The sequence below is a fragment of the Haliaeetus albicilla genome, chromosome 3 (assembly GCF_947461875.1).
Source record: "Haliaeetus albicilla chromosome 3, bHalAlb1.1, whole genome shotgun sequence".
NCBI lineage: Eukaryota > Metazoa > Chordata > Aves > Accipitriformes > Accipitridae > Haliaeetus > Haliaeetus albicilla.
This window is the reverse complement of record NC_091485.1, coordinates 77,463,321-77,483,744: the sequence shown is the minus strand read 5'-3', so window position 1 is coordinate 77,483,744 and position 20,424 is coordinate 77,463,321. Positions and strand designations below refer to the sequence as shown.

The 20,424-nt window shown below is 43.8% G+C and overlaps 1 protein-coding gene across 50 annotated transcripts in view; it reads right to left on the bottom strand.

Moving 5' to 3' along the window:
* Window positions 1–20,424, bottom strand: part of SCRIB (scribble planar cell polarity protein) — a 123,755-nt gene that overhangs the window by 21,999 nt on the left and 81,332 nt on the right. For 17 of the 50 annotated variants that reach the window (XM_069780322.1, XM_069780316.1, XM_069780320.1 and 14 more), the window contains 9 exons: window positions 17,926–17,976; window positions 17,275–17,316; window positions 16,238–16,366; window positions 14,367–14,474; window positions 9,324–9,371; window positions 8,919–9,084; window positions 4,966–5,134; window positions 2,079–2,168; window positions 1,586–1,774 (listed from right to left, as the gene is read on the bottom strand). In XM_069780322.1, coding sequence (XP_069636423.1) covers window positions 1,586–1,774; window positions 2,079–2,168; window positions 4,966–5,134; window positions 8,919–9,084; window positions 9,324–9,371; window positions 14,367–14,474; window positions 16,238–16,366; window positions 17,275–17,316; window positions 17,926–17,976 — 992 coding nt within the window. The remainder of the gene's footprint in view (window positions 1–1,585; window positions 1,775–2,078; window positions 2,169–4,965; window positions 5,135–8,918; window positions 9,085–9,323; window positions 9,372–14,366; window positions 14,475–16,237; window positions 16,367–17,274; window positions 17,317–17,925; window positions 17,977–20,424) is intronic. The other 33 variants (XM_069780307.1, XM_069780325.1, XM_069780330.1 and 30 more) reach the window with 7 other exon arrangements.

Genomic DNA, 20,424 nt, shown 5'->3' with positions numbered 1-20,424 from the left:
AAATGATGCCACCTGAAAAGTTGACACAGAAACCATGGGAACAGCATCAACTAGAACAGGCATGAGATGCCAAATATAGCAGAACATTCAGTGAATCAGAGCAGCAGACAGAATCCCACAGTATTTGGAGCACGAAACAACAGCACAGGGTGGAAACAATCCTGGCAGAGCATACTCTGTTGACATCCTGGTCACCACTGTGCCTGTATGTAGGCATCCTCATTAGGGGGGAGCTGGGGAAGAAGAGATTACTAAGTATAGACTCACAGAGTAATTCATGTTGGAAGGGACCTCTGGAGGTCATCTGATCCAAAAGCTGCTCAAAGCAGGGCCAGCATCAAAGGTCAGACAAACATGCTACAAGATGACAGAAATCAATCTCTTCCAAACCAATGTTCCATATAACAAACAGGCTTTCCAGTGACCTGTTCAGCTTTCTGACACTAAGGCAATGCTTCAGAAAAAAATTTCCAGCTGAGAAGACCAGGCAAAGGACTCATCCAAGGCAAAGAGTTGGAGCATACCAAGAAAGTTTTTCTTGAAGGGCAAAAGCCCTGGTACTAGGAACATTAGTCCAGCTCTGAATAAACCACAAGCTGATCTCTTACGTAATCAAGTAACAATGGGAGGCTTTGTACCCTCAAAGCCCTAGATAATTAGCCAGCTCTCATTGAGGATTCCACTATATATTTCTTCATCCTCAGAGCCTCCCCATAAGATGACAGCACCATTATCATCCATGTCTAAGCACAAACACTGGAATTGCCAAGTGGTATCACAACTCATGGTAAATCCCTCCAGCATCTTATCTAGCAGGCTGGCAAGGATGAGTCGCTAGCAGCCCTGTTGCTCTAAAAGCTCTCATTCAAATCCCAAAAGAGACTGTTTCAGATCGTCCTTTGAATGCCTCCTAGAGGAACATTACGGGAAAACTGTAACTAGTTATGGGAGCAGCTGGACTAATTTTTGAAAGGAATTATATGACACGGTAAATGCCTGGACTAGCTTCAAGTCTTAATTTCTGAGCTAGGAAGTTCTCTTTCTTCCAAAACAATTTTTAATCACTCTTTCATAGCTGATGAAACAGCTTGTGTGGATAAGAATGACCTCATCTTGCTAATTTCTTGGCTTCAGCAAGTTTTCCAGTCTAGCAACACTGAATATGTGAAATGCTCTTTCCATTTTTCATTTTGAATATGTCACCTTGCAGCTTCAATAAATATCATCTTTTTCATGCGTTACAAAGAAGGTGGGAAGCTGTGTGCTGAGAGGGAAGGAATACATTCATCATCGCGTAAAGGTGTTTATGTTTTTTATAAAACTCCACTGCCTTCATGATTGTGCAAGCACTGTTGACATGTAAGAGACATCTCACCCATGTAGCTGTCAGAAGCAGATGAGCTCAGCCAAGCGGCAGATGCTTTGCACTGTTTAAACAGATACTATATAATCTCCCCTAACATCTGACTTGGGAAGGCTTGTTTATTCCCTGTTTTTAAAAACATGTAATCCAAAACACATGCAGCAAGTCCCCTTTTCCTGAACTAGCCTAGTAAAGAGAACAGTGAAGGTTCTTCTGTCTCACCGTGCTGCCCTCCACATTGCTCGTTTCTCTGCCTCCAGAGCACGTCGTTCTGCTGGAGAAAGCTCCTTCTCTTGACCACTCAGAAGCTCAGGACTCTGCATTCGCAATCGCTCCTGGTGCCGCCGTTCAGCTTTGGCTGTCCGCACAGGTGCCACTGGATCGCCTGCTCCAAGATATAATGGACTCAACCTGGGCAGAGAAAGAACAGTGAGAGGTAGGCTGGCCTGGTCCACCACAACTCTTACCTGCCTGTTTTCAAGATAAAAGGTGATGACCAACACCCCCAATCAACTGTTCAGTACCACATCCAAGGACATCACCTTGGGAGATGGAAGGACATATACAGAGGTTTCTCTTAAGAAGTTGGTTCTGATCACAGTTTCCCTTTCTCTGCTAAATCCTTCCTTTTACACCTTACGTCTGCCAAAAAGGAGGAGCCACCTGCTCCATCATCTGGCAGCTCCTAGGCAAAGGACATTGCTGATCCACTTACCCAGACATAGAGTTGGTTCTCTGTTCAGGCTTGATTCCCTCTTCCAGTGAATTCCTCTGTGAGCTGCTGTTCTCATTGACCTCAGAGGGCCTAGAGCAAAACAAGCACATCAGCTAGCAGTACCACAGGCTGGCACACCCAAGAAAGGTTCGGAACAGATCCAAGCCCCAGAAAGCAACTGTCGTGGTTTAACCCCAGCCAGCAACTACGCACCACACAGCCGCTCACTCACTTCCCCCCTCACCCAGTGGGATGGGGGAGAGAATCGGAAGGAAAAAGGTAAAACTCTGTCCTGGTTTTGGCTGGGATAGAGTTAATTGTCTTCCTAGTAGCTGGTATAGTGCTATGTTTTGGGTTCAGTATGAGAAGAATGTTGGTAACACACTGATGTTTTCAGTTGTTGCTAAGTAGTGTTTATATTAAGTCAAGGATTTTTCAGCTTCTCATGCCCAGCCAGCAAGAAGGCTGGAGGGGCACAAGAAGTTGGGAGGGGACACAGCCAGGACAGCTGACCCAAACTGGCCAAAGGGATATTCCATATCATGTGACATCATGCCCAGTATATAAACTGGGGAGAGTGGGGCTAGGAGGAATTGCCGCTCAGAAACTAACTGGGCATCAGTCAGCGGGTGGTGGGCAATTGCATTGTGCATCACTTGTATATTCCAATCCTTTTTAAAAAATGATAATAATAACAACAACATTTATTATTCTTATTATTGTCATTTTATTATTGTTATTATTATCATTATTAGTTTCTTCCTTTCTGTCCTATCAAACTGTTCTTATCTCAACCCATGAGTTTTACATATTTTTTCCTGATTCTCTCCCCCATCCCACTGGGGGGGGGGCGGGGCTCGGAGTGAGCAAGCGTCTGCGTGGTGCTTAGTTGCTGGCTGGGGTTAAACCATGACAAACTCATGGGTTGAAATAAGAAAGGAAAAAAAATAATAATAACAATAATAAAATGACAGTAATAATAAAAGAATTGGAATATACCAAAAGTGATGCATAACGCAATTGCTCACCATCGCTGACCGATGCCCAGTTAGTTCCCCAAGCAGCCATGCGCTTCCCCCAGCCAACTCCCCCCAGTTTATATACTGGGCATGATGTCACATGATATGGAATATCCCTTTGGCCAGTTTGGGTCAGCTGTCCTGGCTGTGTCCCCTCCCAACTTCTTGTGCCCCTCCAGCCTTCTTGCTGGCTGGGCATGAGAAGCTGAAAAATCCTTGACTTAATATAAACACTACTTAGCAACAACTGAAAACATCAGTGTGTTACCAACATTCTTCTCATACTAAATCCAAAACATAATGCTGTACCAGCTACTAGAAAGAAAATTAACTCTATCCTTGCCGAAACCAGGACAGCAACAACTAGTTCATTTGAAGACACAAGCCTTAATGATTTTGCTCAACAGCACCTTCTCCATTGCTGCAAACATTTCCTTGTTGATTTCATAAATGTTCACGCTCTCTAACATCAGAACTCATTTTCTTCATTTGGAGATCAACCATCCACTAACACACACACTCTTCAAATGTAAGGCATTGTGTTTGCTGACAAGTTCTTGCAGAGTTCTAGCCTGGCTCTTTCCAGCTACCATTATGTGATGGGCAGCCTGGCTGCTTCCAGCTTTTTCCTTTGCTGATGTCAGATATGCATGAATGTTAGCAAAGGATGACCCTCCTGGGCTGTAAGTGAATGCACATCTGGGCTAGGGACGAATCCTGAGTGATATCAGAACAGTGACTCTCAATGTAGCCACTCTATGCACAGCTGCTTGACACATTGAGGCTTTATGCTCATAACCAAATTACTGCAAAGATCAGCAAAGATCAGATCAGCTGAGCTGTAGCTACCATCTGCACTCTTAAGTTATGCACATGCAGATACCACTCAGTTTAATCTGTAATGAAAGGGGGTCACCCAAGCCTGTTTTCCACAGGTTAAGAACATGCACACCGTTACTGTGGCTCAGTTGGCAGTGAGAAAGTTTATCATGACTCTGAGCCCTTATTTTTACGGCTCAAGTTTATTTTGATGAAATTTCAGTTTCTATTCTAGCATAACAAAAAAAGTATTTCAAGAAACACAAATTCAGTCTATTCCACTGCCTCGCCTTTGTTCAAGCATAAATAATAAGCAACTGAAAGTCATCTGATGGATTGATCCAGCCTTACTGTTGTCCTACATTTCAATATGAAAACAGAAGGGATAAGTAGGCTTTCGCATGAAACCAAGAAGCTGGTTTGCATTTGGCTGCTGTCCTTCCTTAGAGTTGCCCTGTCAGCACAGGAGGTGGAAGGTCTCAGTGCATTCATTATGTGAGAAGTTCCTCAACAAAGACTGGACAGAAACAAGGGAGAGAAATGAGATTCAAAGTGACAGGATAAGTGTTTTCAGCCTCTGTAAGACTGACAATAGAAGTGTTTGTGAAGAGAAGAACGTCTGTACCAAAGACTCAGAAGAGAGAGTCAGGTAAGGACAGCTTCAGCTTTATTTTAGTGTAGCTTATTTTTATCGGAAGTCTTATGAGAAGCCTTTTCTCATTTCCCAGCTCTATGCCCAAGAATTAGAAAAACAACATCAAGGCAACCTGGAGGACGAGTCCAGGAGAACCAGGAAACAAAAGCCTAAAAAAACCCCAAACCTAGATTCAGCATCAGGGCTTATCTTGAATTAGCTACCTCTAAAAATCAACATCTCTACATACCCCAGTACATAGCTGAAGCAGCTATTCTGAAAAGAAAGAGCTAGAAAAACCTGTCCATTTCTATGCTGAAGAAGAAATTCTGCCCAGCCCTCTTCCCTGAAAATTATTGATACTGGGACACTTCTGACACATGTAGGTGGTACTGAGCTACCAGTCTTGTCTTACCGAGTTGCTGGAGCCTGGATGCTCCTTCCATTTAGTCTCTCAATCTTGTACTCAACTCCTTCAATGATGACACTGGACTGCATGCTCATCTCAGGCACTTGTTTTACCATCTCATCCTCTTCTGCCTCTTCCTCCAACAGAAGGGTACGTTTCTGCTGCAGTTTTCGAGCTGCCAAAATAAGACAGGCTCATCTTACACCACAAAGCACTTGCTAAACCCCCACAAGGATGCAGCCTCTGGGCAGGTCCTTACGCTCATCATCCCTGCAAATTTGTGCTGTTTTAAGTCCATACCCTCTCCATGGATGCCTTTGTTTCTCCTCCACTCCACTAATGCTTCAGATGTAACAAACTCTGCACCATTCCCCCAGTCCCTCCTTCCTTATTCACTAAACTTCCACTCCTGGACACTCTGTAGAACAGATGTCCAACAGTTCATCATGCTGAGTGTACTCATCCTCCAACTGGAAGTTGTGTGCAGACTCGCAAACTCTTCTGCCCCATTCCCCAGAGCGGACAGCCACAGGAATCTGCATACATGTTTGGAGTCTGATCTTCCCACTTGCCTCCTGGAGGGACCAAAGCCTGAAGTGCTGGTGACAGGCCTCCACACATGACAGTGGAGTGGGGGAACCATTAGGCAGGCAGACATACAGGTCACAAGGGGATCAGGGACAAAAGGGGCCAGAAAGCAGGCTGCTCTCTGCAGGTAGGTATTCTGCAGGTGACCAGTGACCAGTGGTGTTCCTCAGGGTTCAATTCTAGGGCCATTTCTGTTCAATATTTTTATCAACAATCTGGGTGCAGGAGTTGAATGCACCCTTAGCAAGTTTGCTGATGATACTAAGCTGGGAGGTGCTGTTGACTCTCTCAAGGGACATGAGGCCTTGCAGAGGGATTGGGCAATCATCAATGGCATGACATTTAACTACCACAAATGCCGGATTCTGCACCTGGGACAGAGTAATGCCAGGCACAAGTGTAATTTGGGAGATGAGTGGCTGGAGAGCAGCCCTGCAGAAAGGGATCTGGGGGTGCTGGTCAGCAGCAGGCTCAATAGGATTCAGCAGTGTGCCCTGGCACCAAGAGGGCAAATGGCATCCTGGGGGGCATCAAACACAGCATGAGCAGCGGCCACCTTGAATACTGCGTGCAGTTCTGGGCCCCACCATTTAGGAAGGGTGTGAAGGTACTTGGATGCATCCAGAGGAGGGCAACAAAGCTGGTGACAGGGCTGGAAGGCATGTCCTATGAAAAGTGGCTAAGAACTCTGCGTTTGCCTAGTTTGGAGAAAAGGGGGCTGAGGGAGGGGCAACCTCATTGCTCTCTGCAGCTTCCTGAGCAGGGGGAGTAGAGAAGGAGGTGCTGATCTCTTCTCCCTGGGACGCAGGGACAGGACACCTGGGAATGGTTCAAAGTTGCATCAGGGGAGGTTCACACTTGACATCTGGAAGCATTTCTTTACTGAGAGAGTGGTCAAACAGTGGCACAGGCTTCCTAGAGAGGTGGTCAATGCCTCATGTCTGTCAGTGTTTAAGAGGCATTTGGAAAATGCCCTTAATAACACAGAATCACACAATGGGTTGGGTTGGAAGGGACCTTAAAGATCATCTAGTTCCAACCCCGCTGCCATGGGCAGGGACACCTTCCACTAGACCAGGTTGCTCAAAGCCCCATCCAACCTGGCCTTTAACACTTCCAGGGATGGGGCAGCCACAACCTCTCTGGGCAACCTGGTCCAGTGCCTCACCACCCTCACAGTGAAGAACTTCCTTACATCTAAACTAAATCTGCCCTCTTTCAGTTTAAAGCCATTACCCCTTGTCCTATCACCACCTGCCCTTGTAAAAAGTCCCTCTCTGGCTTTCTTGTAGGCCCCCTTTTAAGTACTGGAAGGCTGCTCGAACGTCTCCCCTGAGCCTTCTCTTCTCCATGCTGAACAAACCCAACTCTCTCAGCCTGTCTCCACAGGAGAGGTGCTCCAGCCCTCTGATCACATTTGTGTCCCTCCTCTGGACTCGCTCCAACAGGTCCATGTCTGTCTTATGTTGGGGACCCCAGAGCTGGATGCAGTGCTCCAGGTGGGGTCTCACCAGAGCGGAGCAGAGGGGGAGAATCACCTCTCTTGACCTGATGGCCACGCTTCTTTTGATGCAGCCCAGCATACGCTTAGCTTTCTGGGTTGCAAATGCACATTGCTGGGTCACATTGAGCTTGTCAACCAACATTCCCAAGCCCTCTTCCTCAGGGCTGCTCTCAATCCACTCATTGCCCAGCCTGTATTTGTGCTTGGGATTGCCCTAACCCATGTGTAGGACCTTGCACTTGGCCTTGTTGAACTTCATGCTTTAACTTTTGGTCAGCCCTGAATTGCACAGGCAGTTGGACTAGGTGATTGTTGTAGGTCCCTTCCAACTGAAATATTCTATTCTATTCTGACCTGCCTACCATAACTGCAAAGTAATAATGCTGCTTGGCCTCTTTTATTAAATATTTTTTAAATTGAAAAACACAAACAGAACATTTGTGCAAGTAGGTGTGCCTATATGCTGAAATTTCTAATGCTGCAGTTTGCTAGCAGTGGGAGCTCAAAGCAGCAGAAACCTTTGTGTAAGTGCTGGAATTACAAAGATCCAGAGGATGTAACTTATCACTTTCAGATATTTGATTGGGATGTTTCATCCTGAGTGAGCTAAAACTGAATTTATTGTCTGGACAATCTTCACTATGGGATCTCTCTTTCCCAGAGGGTTTTGGTGGGTTTTTTTGGTTTTTGGTTTTTTTTTTTTTTTTTTTAATTCTAGTACTTGGAGATATCCTGGTTAGAGGTGATGTTTCTTCTCATCTACCCCACTTAAGAAATCTCAAAAAAAGCTGAAATGCAAGCCTGAAACTCGTTATTACTCTACAGTTTCTCCTTCCATACTTTGTACCGAGATCTTTGCATCTCCTACATCTCTCTCTTAGCCTACAGTTAGAGTCTGATGTACCCAGATAACTTCTTATGTTGGACCTGTGATTCTTTTGGCCACATTGCATTGAAGAAGCCCCAAATGACAAGTTGCAATTTCTTTTCCTTACCTTCCTTTCTACCTTTTATGAGCTTACTCTTGTCTTAAAATGTATTCATGTTCCTGAAATACTAAGTGAAAATGAGAAGGCTTCTAATGCTCTGGACAAATTCACAAACAGCCTCTGAAGAAGAGTATAGGAGATAAGGTGGGAAAGAGAAGACTAGCTATTTATAAAATGAAAAAAAAACACCAAACAAAACAAAAAAAAGAAACAACCCCAAAAAATCCCACCACAAAACAAAACCCCCAAAACCCAACAATTTACAAAAGAAATTCTATGATAATCTTTGCAAGCAACAGAGTCACAGCTCCCAAACCCAGGAGTCCAATTCCTGCTGTATTTTCTTATGGAACAGGACAGGATTTCAGTAGAAGCCCTTTTTTCCACTTAACATCGTTCCTCATCACCTTTTAAAACAACTCTCAAGCAGGAGGAAATTACATCAAAAACTATAGCAGTAATTTTCCCTCCTGTTGCAAGTCCTGTGCAAAATCAGAGCACATACTGAGCAATAAAAGCTCTACTGTCAGATACTATGCAAGGATGCCATGGGCAACCCCATGTTGCTGCATATCAGCCTGGCCAGTTTACAAAGAAACATCATCATTTGTAGTAGCTTTTTAAAATTTTATTAAGTGTTTACCAACTAAAGGAAACCCTGACACCACAGCACTTCCAGCAGCCCACAAAGTAACAGTAGAGCATCCACAAAACTCTTTAATATTCAATTATTTTGAGCTGTTACCAGGCCTTATGAATAACCACCCATGGGCTTTTGGAAGTGCTGGATTTCTGGTGTGTGTGCTCTCTTATGCCTCCCACCATGGAGAAATTATTCACTCAACAGGCCGAATTTCCTTGCACAGTTTCCAACATACCTTCCTCTTCCTTCATTTTCTTCAGATCATCCTCTCCTACCAAGGAGACACGCTTGGGAGGCTTATCCATCTGCTGTTGCTTCACCTCAATTTCGAAATACTTCTGCCTCTCGCGGAAGGATCTCTGCTCAGGGCTGTGCAGTCCACTGGGATTGTGCGTGGCCACCTGCGAGAGCCACACCGGCACTGCCCACAGATCGACCGAGCCAAACCTCCCTCCCCACATCACCCCCAGTGTGTGCTCCACACCTGCCCACCCCAGCCACATGCTCCTCACCCTTCTCCTCCTCCCCACCCCTCCCCTGTGTGCCCACGCTGTGATCCTGTCTCCACATGCACAGCCCCAAAAGCCTGAATCCTCTGCGAGTCCCCACCCTACTTCTAGCTCCAGCCACCAGAACTCACCTCCGGGGCAGTTTTGGAATTCTCTGTGCTGGTCTGACCAGGCAATTCCTAAGAATACAGAGAAATGGGCACGTTCTAAAAAGAAAGCTTTCTACCACGGCTCCTGCCCTCCAGCCAAGTGTCACCAATGCCACATAAACAGCAGCAGTCCCGGACAAAAGCTGATGGACTGGTTCACAAAGCAGTCCCAGAATTAACACAAGACGATGCCACTTTAGGCTTAGCAATCATGAGTAATAAGGATTTACATTAAATTGAGGGCAAAACAGAAACAGATGGTGACAACTTTTAAAAGGGCAGAAAATGAAAAACATGGGGAAATAGGTGAAGAACAGGAGCAGAGGGCTTAGCTTAAGATGGAGGAGGCTTGGACTTTCTTTAAATCAGACACAACTATCGAAAATTTACTTCTAAGTAGTAGAAACACCATCAGGAAAGGAAGAAATCTATATTTACCAGAATAAATAACAGAATATTCGATTAGTAGAACTACAGGGGACAGAAAAAGAAACTGATCCACAAAATCCATCTATGAACCAGGAATCAGTAAGGGTAAAGTGAGAACTGCCAAAAAGTTATTAAAAATATGAAAGTTTTTTAATTATACAAATGAAAAGGAACCACAAGAAGAGAGCAAATAGACTATCTTCAACTTCAATTTATTCAAATGCACTCCAAAAACTAACAGAAAGTTTTAATTTTATAAGAGTAAGGAGCACAATAACAGAGAAGGGAAGAAGGGAGAAAAGGGGGGAGAAAAGGGGGGAGAAAAGGGGGGAGAAAAGGGGGGAGAAAAGGGGGGAGAAAAGGGGGGAGAAAAGGGGGGAGAAAAGGGGGGAGAAAAGGGGGGAGAAAAGGGGGGAGAAAAGGGGGGAGAAAAGGGGGGAGAAAAGGGGGGAGAAAAGGGGGGAGAAAAGGGAGGAGAAAAGGGAGGAGAAAAGGGAGAAGAAAAGGGAGAAGAAAAGGGAGAAGAGAAAAGGGAGAAGAGAAAAGGGAGAAGAGAAAAGGGAGAAGAGAAAAGGGAGAAGAGAAAAGGGAGAAAAGAGAAGGGAGAAAAGAGAAGGGAGAAAAGAGAAGGGAGAAAAGAGAAGGGAGAAAAGAGAAGGGAGAAAAGAGAAGGGAGAAAAGAGAAGGGAGAAAAGAGAAGGGAGAAAAGAGAAGGGAGAAAAGAGAAGGGAGAAAAGAGAAGGGAGAAAAGAGAAGGGAGAAAAGAGAAGGGAGAAAAGAGAAAAGAGAAGGGAGAAAAGAGAAAAGAGAAGGGAGAAAAGAGAAGGGAGAAGGGAGAAAAGAGAAGGGAGAAGGGAGAAAAGAGAAGGGAGAAGGGAGAAAAGAGAAGGGAGAAGGGAGAAAAGAGAAGGGAGAAGGGAGAAAAGAGAAGGGAGAAGGGAGAAAAGAGAAGGGAGAAAAGAGAAGGGAGAAGGGAGAAAAGAGAAAAGAGAAGGGAGAAAAGAGAAAAGAGAAGGGAGAAAAGAGAAAAGAGAAGGGAGAAAAGAGAAAAGAAAAGGGAGAAAAGAGAAAAGAAAAGAAGAGAAAAGAGAAAAGAGAAGGGAGAAAAGAGAAAAGAAAAGAAGAGAAAAGAGAAAAGAAAAGAAGAGAAAAGAGAAAAGAAGAGAAGAGAAAAGAGAAAAGAAAAGAAGAGAAAAGAAAAGAAGAGAAAAGAGAAAAGAAAAGAAGAGAAAAGAGAAAAGAAAAGAGAAGAGAAAAGAGAAAAGAGAAAAGAAGAGAAAAGAGAAAAGAAAAGAAGAGAAAAGAGAAAAGAGAAAAGAGAAAAGAGAAAAGAGAAAAGAGAAGAGAAAAGAGAAAAGAGAAGAGAAAAGAGAAAAGAAAAGAAAAGAGAAAAGAAAAGAAAAGAGAAAAGAAAAGAAAAGAGAAAAGAAAAGAAAAGAGAAAAGAAAAGAAAAGAGAAAAGAAAAGAAAAGAGAAAAGAAAAGAAAAGAGAAAAGAAAAGAAAAGAGAAAAGAAAAGAAAAGAGAAAAGAAAAGAAAAGAGAAAAGAAAAGAAAAGAGAAAAGAAAAGAAAAGAGAAAAGAAAAGAAAAGAGAAAAGAAAAGAAAAGAGAAAAGAAAAGAAAAGAGAAAAGAAAAGAAAAGAGAAAAGAAAAGAAAAGAGAAAAGAAAAGAAAAGAGAAAAGAAAAGAAAAGAGAAAAGAAAAGAAAAGAGAAAAGAAAAGAAAAGAGAAAAGAAAAGAAAAGAGAAAAGAAAAGAAAAGAGAAAAGAAAAGAAAAGAGAAAAGAAAAGAAAAGAGAAAAGAAAAGAAAAGAGAAAAGAAAAGAAAAGAGAAAAGAAAAGAAAAGAGAAAAGAAAAGAAAAGAGAAAAGAAAAGAAAAGAGAAAAGAAAAGAAAAGAGAAAAGAAAAGAAAAGAGAAAAGAAAAGAAAAGAGAAAAGAAAAGAAAAAAGCAGCTTCTATCTAAGAAGCAAATGTCTGGAAATAGAAATTATTGCTGCTAACACAGAAGAAAACCTAAGAGCTCAATACACTCATCTGCAGGGACAAGATAATCACTGTTCAACAATTCTGAATGAAATGACTTGTGAAACTTCAAGTCTGACAAGCACAGATTTTTAATTGACTTGTTTAATTGGGTGGCAGTTCATGTCTAAAAAATAGCTAATATATTCTTAAAAGTCAAGAAGCAGGCAAAAATAATTTGAGCAGCGGAGCTATCAGTCCATCCAATTTCAACAGGAAAAATATTCATAGATGAATATAATTAAAACAGAAATAAGTAGAAAAGATTAAAATGGAACAGGTGCAAAGAAGATTCATCTAATATCCTCCTTTGACAATATAAATAATTTTTGAAACAAAGGAACTGCATAGATTTATCTGAGACTTCAAAGATCAGTTTTGTGACCAACCTTGCTTAACATTTTTATTGCCAAATTTGACTCAGAAACCAGGAAGGTGTGAATAGAATTTCTGAACAGCAAAGACCAGAACACAGATTCACAGAGATGCAGAGTTGTCCAAGACCTCTGCAAATTATTTCATTCATCCCACTCCACTGAATGGGGGACAAGCATTGTCAAAATTCAAAATAGTTTGGAATATTATCCTGCAATGACAGGTTGATTTAAGGAGGATGAAAATAATTTAATTTAATAGTGCAGAATACAAGGTGATCTACTGCAGATCCGTAATTGTTTCTTAAACCATGATACATCAGCTAGAGACTATGAAGCTGGAGAAACCATCTGTATACAAGCTGACTCATGAACTTGGGTCTTCTGGTGGGTCGCAGATGCCAGAGACAAGTTCCATTTCCTTTTTATCCTGGACTTAGCTAACAACTTCCCTGGGTTTCTACTGACAGTGATCTAACTCCGAGTAGATCAGTCTATAAAGCTAAAATGGCCAAAAATCAACCCTACACATGGTAAAGAACGACCTGTGACCCGTATTAATTTACCAAACCAGATCAATATGAGGCCAGATGAGCACTAATGCAGGACAAGGTAGACAGTCGGAGGACAGGATTAGCTTAGGTAACACAAAGCTGCTGTCACAAGTCACTGCAGAATAGCCATAGGTCCCAGTACAGCATGATTACGAAAAAGGTGAGCGTGCTCTATGGACATGTAAGGAAAGGTAATTGACAATTAAGATTCAGGAAGAAAGAAGGAAAGAAAGAAAGAAAGAAAGAAACAAACAAACAAACAAACAACAAACAATACCGCAGTAGAAAGAAATCTGTGAAACAGGATATCTCCTTTGCATCAAAGATGTGCCAGCAAGAATTCAGATAGGAACAGGTGAAAAGGAAAGCAGTAAGATGATTAAGAGAACAGTGGGTCCTTCCAAACATGAGGTGTCCAAGGGGACAGTGTCTTGTTTCTTTAGTTTAGTAAATGAAGTGACAGTATGATTGTCTATAAACAGACAGCTCCACGAGATCTCATGTAACTGGAGCACTGCCATGCATGGATATAAGCTCTTCAGAAAGGACAGGCAGGGAAGACAGCATGGGTGATGCCTCAACAGCACGCTGAACATAGGTCAGGACAATGCCTTTGGAGGGTAAGGGCTGGCCACATACTGGGCTGCTGGAGTGCAGCCAGCAGGTCCGGGGAAGCAATCCTTCCTCTCTATTCAGCACTTACAAGAGCGGTGTGCCCAGTTTGGGGCTCCCCAGTACAAGAATGCCACTAACAAACTGCAGCATGTCAAGTTGAAGACCATCAGAATGATTTAGGGGGCTGCAGGACATGACATTTGAAAAGAGTCTCAGAAGGCTGTGCTTGTTCAGCCTGGAAAAGAGAAGGCTCAGGAAAGTGGGATCTAATTCCTGTACTCAACTTCCTAGACGGAGGTTACAGACCACAAGGTCAGGCTTCTCAGAGGTGCACAGCAAAAGGATGAGAGGCAACAGACATAAGTTGCACTAAAAGAAATTCTCATAAAACATATAGAAAAAAACCTCTTCACAGCAGAGATGGTCATACACTGGAAGAGACTGCCCAGAGTGACCTCAAAATCTCCATTTTTGGAAATTCAGAACTCAAGTGGACTGGGCCTGAACAACCTCATATAACTTCAAAGGTTGCCCTGTGTTGCATGGAGGACCAAGGCAGACGGCCTCCAGAGGCCTCATCTAGCCTGAATGGTTCCATGATTCAAATACATGGAGGGGAGAAGGAGTAGTTCCAATTAAGTTCAAGATCAAAATCTAATAAAAAGTTCCTCAGAACAGGTTTAGCCTGGCCCTAGACTCTGGAAGTTCAAAGAGTGTCTTTATATCAGAACAGCACAGTTATACAAGAGCATCCTAATGTCCAGGGAGAATAACAGTGACATGAAATTCAATAAGCTTTCAGGATTTGGTACGTTTATGGACAGGACTCTGCAGGGTGACTGTCCGCAACATGAATAGACTCCAACTTCAAAGGCGACCTCAACATGTCCCTCCTTCACAACAGCTTTCTTTGGAGGAAACAAATCACTACCTCCTTCCTGTTCTCACACTTCCCTTGCTCACCTACAGTGCTCAATCTTCTGTTTGTACCACTGTTTCTGTAGCATCCCTCCCAGCCAGCACTAGTTACCTGTGTCTCAAGCAGAGGGTGTGACAAGGGCACTGCTGCAAAGGTCTTGTATGCTTGCTTGACATTGATGGGGATCTCGTCAGGAGAAGGTGGTGAAGGTGGCTTTTGCTACAGGGTCAAAAACAGAAGGTAAAGATAACCACAGATGTTATAAAAAACTAAACACAGGGGAAACACAGCACAACTCTCAGCCTGCAAAGCCTGAGGAGTGGAATATGTAAGGGACAGCTCCTGCAGCCTTGGGCAGAAACACGAGCAGCATATTGTACACATGCTATATACAGCAGCACACATATCACGGCCCCATTTTATTTCTTGGATGGTGGAGGAATTATACTTCTGGTGATACAGATTCTCACTGACTTGACCAGAATTTTGTGACTGATCTCTTGGCCAAGGGGCCATACTGCTGTCACACTCCTTGAGGATTTCCACCCAGTTCAACTAGCACATGCCTACTATCAGTGGGCTTTTGGGGCTGGAATAGGACAGCTATACAGTTGACTCTGGCCCCTACTTAGGGCTGAACAAGCCACATTTAGTTTATTAGAAAATTAAAGATAAGCCCTGGCCTTATCAGGCATTTCTGACTAAAGGGGCCTTCTTCATGGGAAGGGATCTATTAGTCTCATTTGTTTTTTCCAGTGGCTATTGTACTTCTGTTTTTAAAGTGACCAGTGTGTTCTTCTACATACTTCAAGGCTAACGGTCACAGTCTCCTAATCCAAAGTGGCAACCCACTCAGGGATCTATAATCTGGAGAAGACCTGCCTTTGATCTCAAATTTTCCCTTCACAGAATGCCACTTACTCAGAAACATCTGATAAGGTCCAAGAGGACCCTCCTACTGCTTGTCACTTGTCTTTGCTGGTCTTTTCCTCGCCTATCTTCCCTGTGACCCCTCCTATCACATTCAAGGAGGAAGGAGAGTTGGGATGACCTGCTCAAAGCATCACAGAAATGAATGGGAGCAGGGTAGAAATGACACCACCACCTTCCTTCGTACTAGAAAGCAAATCCCCTTTAGCTGCTTCGTTCCTTCAATCCCTCTAGCTGCACTAACTCAGTTTCAGGTGTTTGTCATTTTTCTTTGTCCTGGACTGAGGATAAATTATGTTGTTTGATGATGTTCCCTTCTGCATAGGCTAAAGAACAGCACATCAAGATCAGAAGAGACTGTAAAATATGTGAATTTTGGCCAATTACATGGATTTTATATAGCTGTTTGTCTGCAAATCAGGTCTCTAATTTGGTATCATGTCATACAAACGTCAATAAAGAGAAGGGCTATATTGCAGGTATACAAGTCTTGCATTACGACAAAGACCAAAATACCTGAATCTTTCTTTCCCATCAACATACAGCCCAGGAAATATGAATCTTTCAAAAACAATCATTTTGCAAATCATAAAACTTATTATCAGCAAGATGGTATTGGCTCTTGCTCCAAGATACAAGACATTGATAGACAAAGGTTCTGAAAGATTTATGCCTCAACAGAATGCAACACCTCATAAATAAGGATCTAAAACTGTAACTTCTCTGGGGATTTCAGCCACAATACAGTTTCAACAATGCTAACTTCTTGAATGGGTAAGCGAAGACACAAGGCAGGCTGGTGAGGCTCATCTAGGTTGGAAAAATGAATGGGATGTGTTGACCGTCACACTACTTGTGAAGAGTATGGGTTCTTACCCAGGGCATCCAGACTGATGCATAAACAAGGCCAGCCTTAGCTAAGGCATGTGATCTTTAAACTACAAAATCACCACTGGGAGGGTGTGTTCAGCCTACCCACCAGAAAAAGTGGCACTATAGCAATCTAGGGCAGATAGACATAGCTTAGCACAAAGGAACTTCAGGCCACTTACAGAGTTCTGGATATTGAAGCATAGCTCAGGTTGCTGGAAGGGATTGGGGCTGTCCCCGTCCTCCGAATTATGCGAGGCAGCATTTTGTCGCACTCGGGAAAGAGGCTGAATGACGCCTGGCTTGGTCTGCTTGTGTCAATACCACACAACAGGGGGAAAGGCAGAGGAAGGGGCAGGGGAGAGAGAGAGAGGCGGGGGGAGAGAGGTGGGGAGAGAGAGAGAGAGAAGAGAAGAGAAATGAGCAGTTAGGGCAGCAAGAAGTCTCTGCCATGCAAGTGAATAAGACAACATGCACCTTAGTGCAATTCCTCAGCTGTGCTGCTGACTCCAGCTACCAGACCAGGAGGGAGAGCTACTGAAGCAAACACCAAACAATGCCTCTGGTGCAAGTATTTTGGACAGGCAAAGAGATTCAGACAAGTCAGGGTCACGACGGGACCAATGGGTTACAGAGAAGGCCAGGACACAAGGGAGAATCTGCCATACAAGTAGTAGCTGCAAGGGTCAGACGGGTATGGCATGAGTGCGTCAAAGCTTGGAGAATGTAAGCATCATGAATGGAAGATGCAGGACGGAAACATGAGCCAGGAATGGGTACTGGCAAAAGCTGGGGATTAAAATGAACTGAGACCCAGCTAGGGCTCCAATTAGAAATACAGACATAAGAGCAGAGACAAGAGTCTGAGATTTGACCTAGATGTCATTACTGTTGGAGGCTGTGTAAAACATCTAATACTAAAGAGAGTAGAAGCAGGAATCGAGTAAGCCAGCAAAAAGCACATGAGTGAAAGCTGCATGGGTAAACAGGAATAAAAGCTCCCAAACCACTTGCATCAAGTTTTCAATTTGACAATATTTAAGACTGAGTGCATTTGTACAAAATTAAGGTATAGTGGAGGACTGGAGAAGACAGAGTAAGAGCTAACCGTGAGACTTGCAGGGATGGAAGTGAGCACACACAGAAGGAAGAGGCAAGCTCTATGTGCTGGAGAATGCACAGGGACACTACAATGAGGTCTCGTGGCAGATGTACTTACTGATTTACTCTCATCCTGTGATGTAATGAAGTTAATGGAAGCCTGAAAACAGAAACACAGGTGTAAATTTGGAGTCCACACAGGAAGCCTTTAGTTTACCCTGCTCCATTCAAAAAGAAATAATAAAATCCCAACCCCAACCCCTCCCCTGCCCCGCTGCCCACACTGTACAGGGAAAAGCCCCCACATTCCGAACTAACCCCCGCCATACCTTCTTCTTCACGTGGGGAGCAGTCCAGAGCCCACCCACAAGAGCTTCTCCCAGTTCCTCTGCTATGTGAGGGGGCACTCACAACTCTCTCTGCACATCTCCGGGCACTGACCCCCACCCTCCCTGTCTCTGCTCCAGCTCAGCTGGCCCTGGCCCTTGTTTACAGCCCTGCCCCTTGCACTTGCTACTGAGCTTGAGCAAAGCCATCACAGCTTCTCTGCCAGGAAGCGTTCACAGATGCATCTCAGCAGTGGCTAGCAGGGAACAGCCTCTGGTGCCTTGGCCTGCCGCCCTGGGCGCTGCTCTCTGCAGCAAGCCCTCGGTGCGCACCAAGCCCAAGAGCCGGGGAACACAGAGCTGGAGGAAGGGGCGAAGAGCAGCGGTGCCGGGTGAGAGCAGCACAGAGCAGCAGCACACACTGCACACCAACAGGCACTTACAAAGCGGGTCTCCCTGCCTGACAGGTGAGCAGGCCGAGGGGCTGCAGGCGTCTGGAGAGGGGCAATGCCAGGGAGGATCATCGGGGGAGAGAACGGGAGAGAAAATGAAGAGACCGGGTTTTCTGTGTGAGAGGCTGAGACAAGCACGTTTCCCAGCACAGAGACTGCAGTTACCCAGAGCTGTCGATGCCCCCATGCAGCTCCTTGCTGCCTGTCACAGAGAAAGCCCCTCTGCCCTCCTTGCCACGCACTCACCAACCCACCACAAACACCTCCTTCATCCCCCCACCTGCTTCCTACCCCACCAGAAGCTTGCAGAACTCAAGGCCAGGCAAGACCATCATGATGCCAGCCTCAGGACAATGGATTCAACTTCCCTTAGTAATTCTGTGAGAGCTCTGAAATAAGCCAATAAATTCTGGCTGGACTACAAGATGTCAAAACAAAAGAATTTACATTAAAAATTGATGGTGGCAGAGAATTAGAGATGCAATTCCTTGGAATTTCTACTCCAGAGCACCAACCTGAAGATCAAGTCTCCTGAATCCCCAGAAAATGTACAAGCCACAAGGCTAGTGATTGCCCTGTGTCCTTCAGTATTATCTGTTGGACCTGTTCCATTCTATATAACCTTCATTGTCCAGAGGGAACTAAATCTACCAGATACAGCCTTACCTGACATGCAGGAGACTGCTGCAGAAGGCTCTGATCCAAAAAGTATTAAATCATGTAAATGTGACAGAAAGCTCATGTACAGAATATGCAGGGTTGAGAATGCCACTAGCAAGACTAATGGCTCAGCATTGTGACACCAAGGCATCTTCAAGAACAACTGCCAGAGTCACTAATTCGTAACAGCCATAGACCAAGTAAGGAAAGAAGGCTACCAAAAATGACACACAGACTAGCCCTCAGAAATGAAAGCAGTGAGCAAACCTGCTGAAGACCTTGAAAGGCTAAAATAAAGAACAAAATCATGAAATTGGCTATAGATGCTTTAAGAAATTAATAGAATCTCTCATGGCATACGCACCTCTGAACAGAGAGATAAAAGAGAAAAACAAGAAAAAAGCTGTATATTCAATATGTTGCTCAAGCTACAGAGAATTCATGATACAAAACCCCGAAGCAATAGAATAGAATACAAATTACAGCAAGTGCTACATAACAGGGAATTTTAAGACATCCAACTTATAACTGGAAAGGCAAATGCCTGCATCTGCAAAAAATGCTGCTAGGGTGCTCTTAACTCCATAGAATGCATTAGTGAGACCTTGTTTATTCTTCTCGGAGCCCACGGAGGAGAGAGTGAACAGTTTCACCTGGAAAGCTTCCCCTGTCAGAGCCACGGGAATTGGTTAATGACAAACCATTAGACTCTGTATAGAAGAGCAGATGACATTATAGCCAGAGGGTTGGTAGTGGCAAGGACGTTGGCACTGAGCCTCCAATGCCAAAACACTGATAAAACCATCAGGGGTACTATGAAAGTTGCCTATGACAAATTGGAACAAGGGACATTCCATTCAAATAAAAGTTTAAAAAACAAAACCAAAACCAAACAAACAAAAAAACAAACAAAAAAACCCAGCACAAAGAGAGTAGCCAAGTATTGGAGCCAGCATCTAGAAAGATGTAGACTTTCCATCTCTAGATGTGTTCAAAATTTAACTGGACATGGTCTTGAGTAACCTGATCTAATTGGACCTGCTGTGAGTGTCGTCTTAAACCAGACCCTCCATCCTAAATCATTCTATGAGCAGCTACATGGCCACCCTTCGGGATGTGGGCTTCTTTTTCAACTGAGAGCTGAGGATCTTTAAAGACAGAGCAAATTAATATCTAGATCTCTTTCTATTGTAGAATGAGGAGTATTAGCCCCATCCCATTCCTTCTAGACAAAAAGAATCAAATTTAAAATAAAATTTGCACTTGTGGTAAAAGGAAAACTTACAAACAGCCCAAAATAAACCTCCAATCAGTATGCAATTGCTGTCAGAAAAGCAAGTAAGTAAACATATGCAGCTGGAACAGAAAGCATTGAAATAGTATTACTGTAATGAATAGTATCTTCTTCTAAATCTTATTGTCCCCCTGGTGGTCACTCCATTTCAAAGGATCCAAGACATAAGGGAGATGCAAGATAGGCCAAGGAAGCCTGAACTGTTGCTTACTACAGCTCCACTGTCCTATTTGCTGCTCCCAGCCACATGGTCCTCACCCTTCTCCTGCATCAGTGTTGTCACCTCAGCCCAAGATGATGCAATTCATCTCACTAAGGTGAACTAACCTAGCAAAAAAGCAGACAGTTTTTGTCCAGCTTAGCGAACTGAAATGACTCAGCTAAAGATTAGGTAAGTGCCAGAGCTAGTGGGACCAAATAGTTGGAGAGCAGTTGCACTCCAGAAGGAATGCAACAGACACGAAATGACTAAGGATAGAGTACAAAGTACAATTTTCAGTTCATTCCAGCCCCTTAATATAAAAAACAATAACATG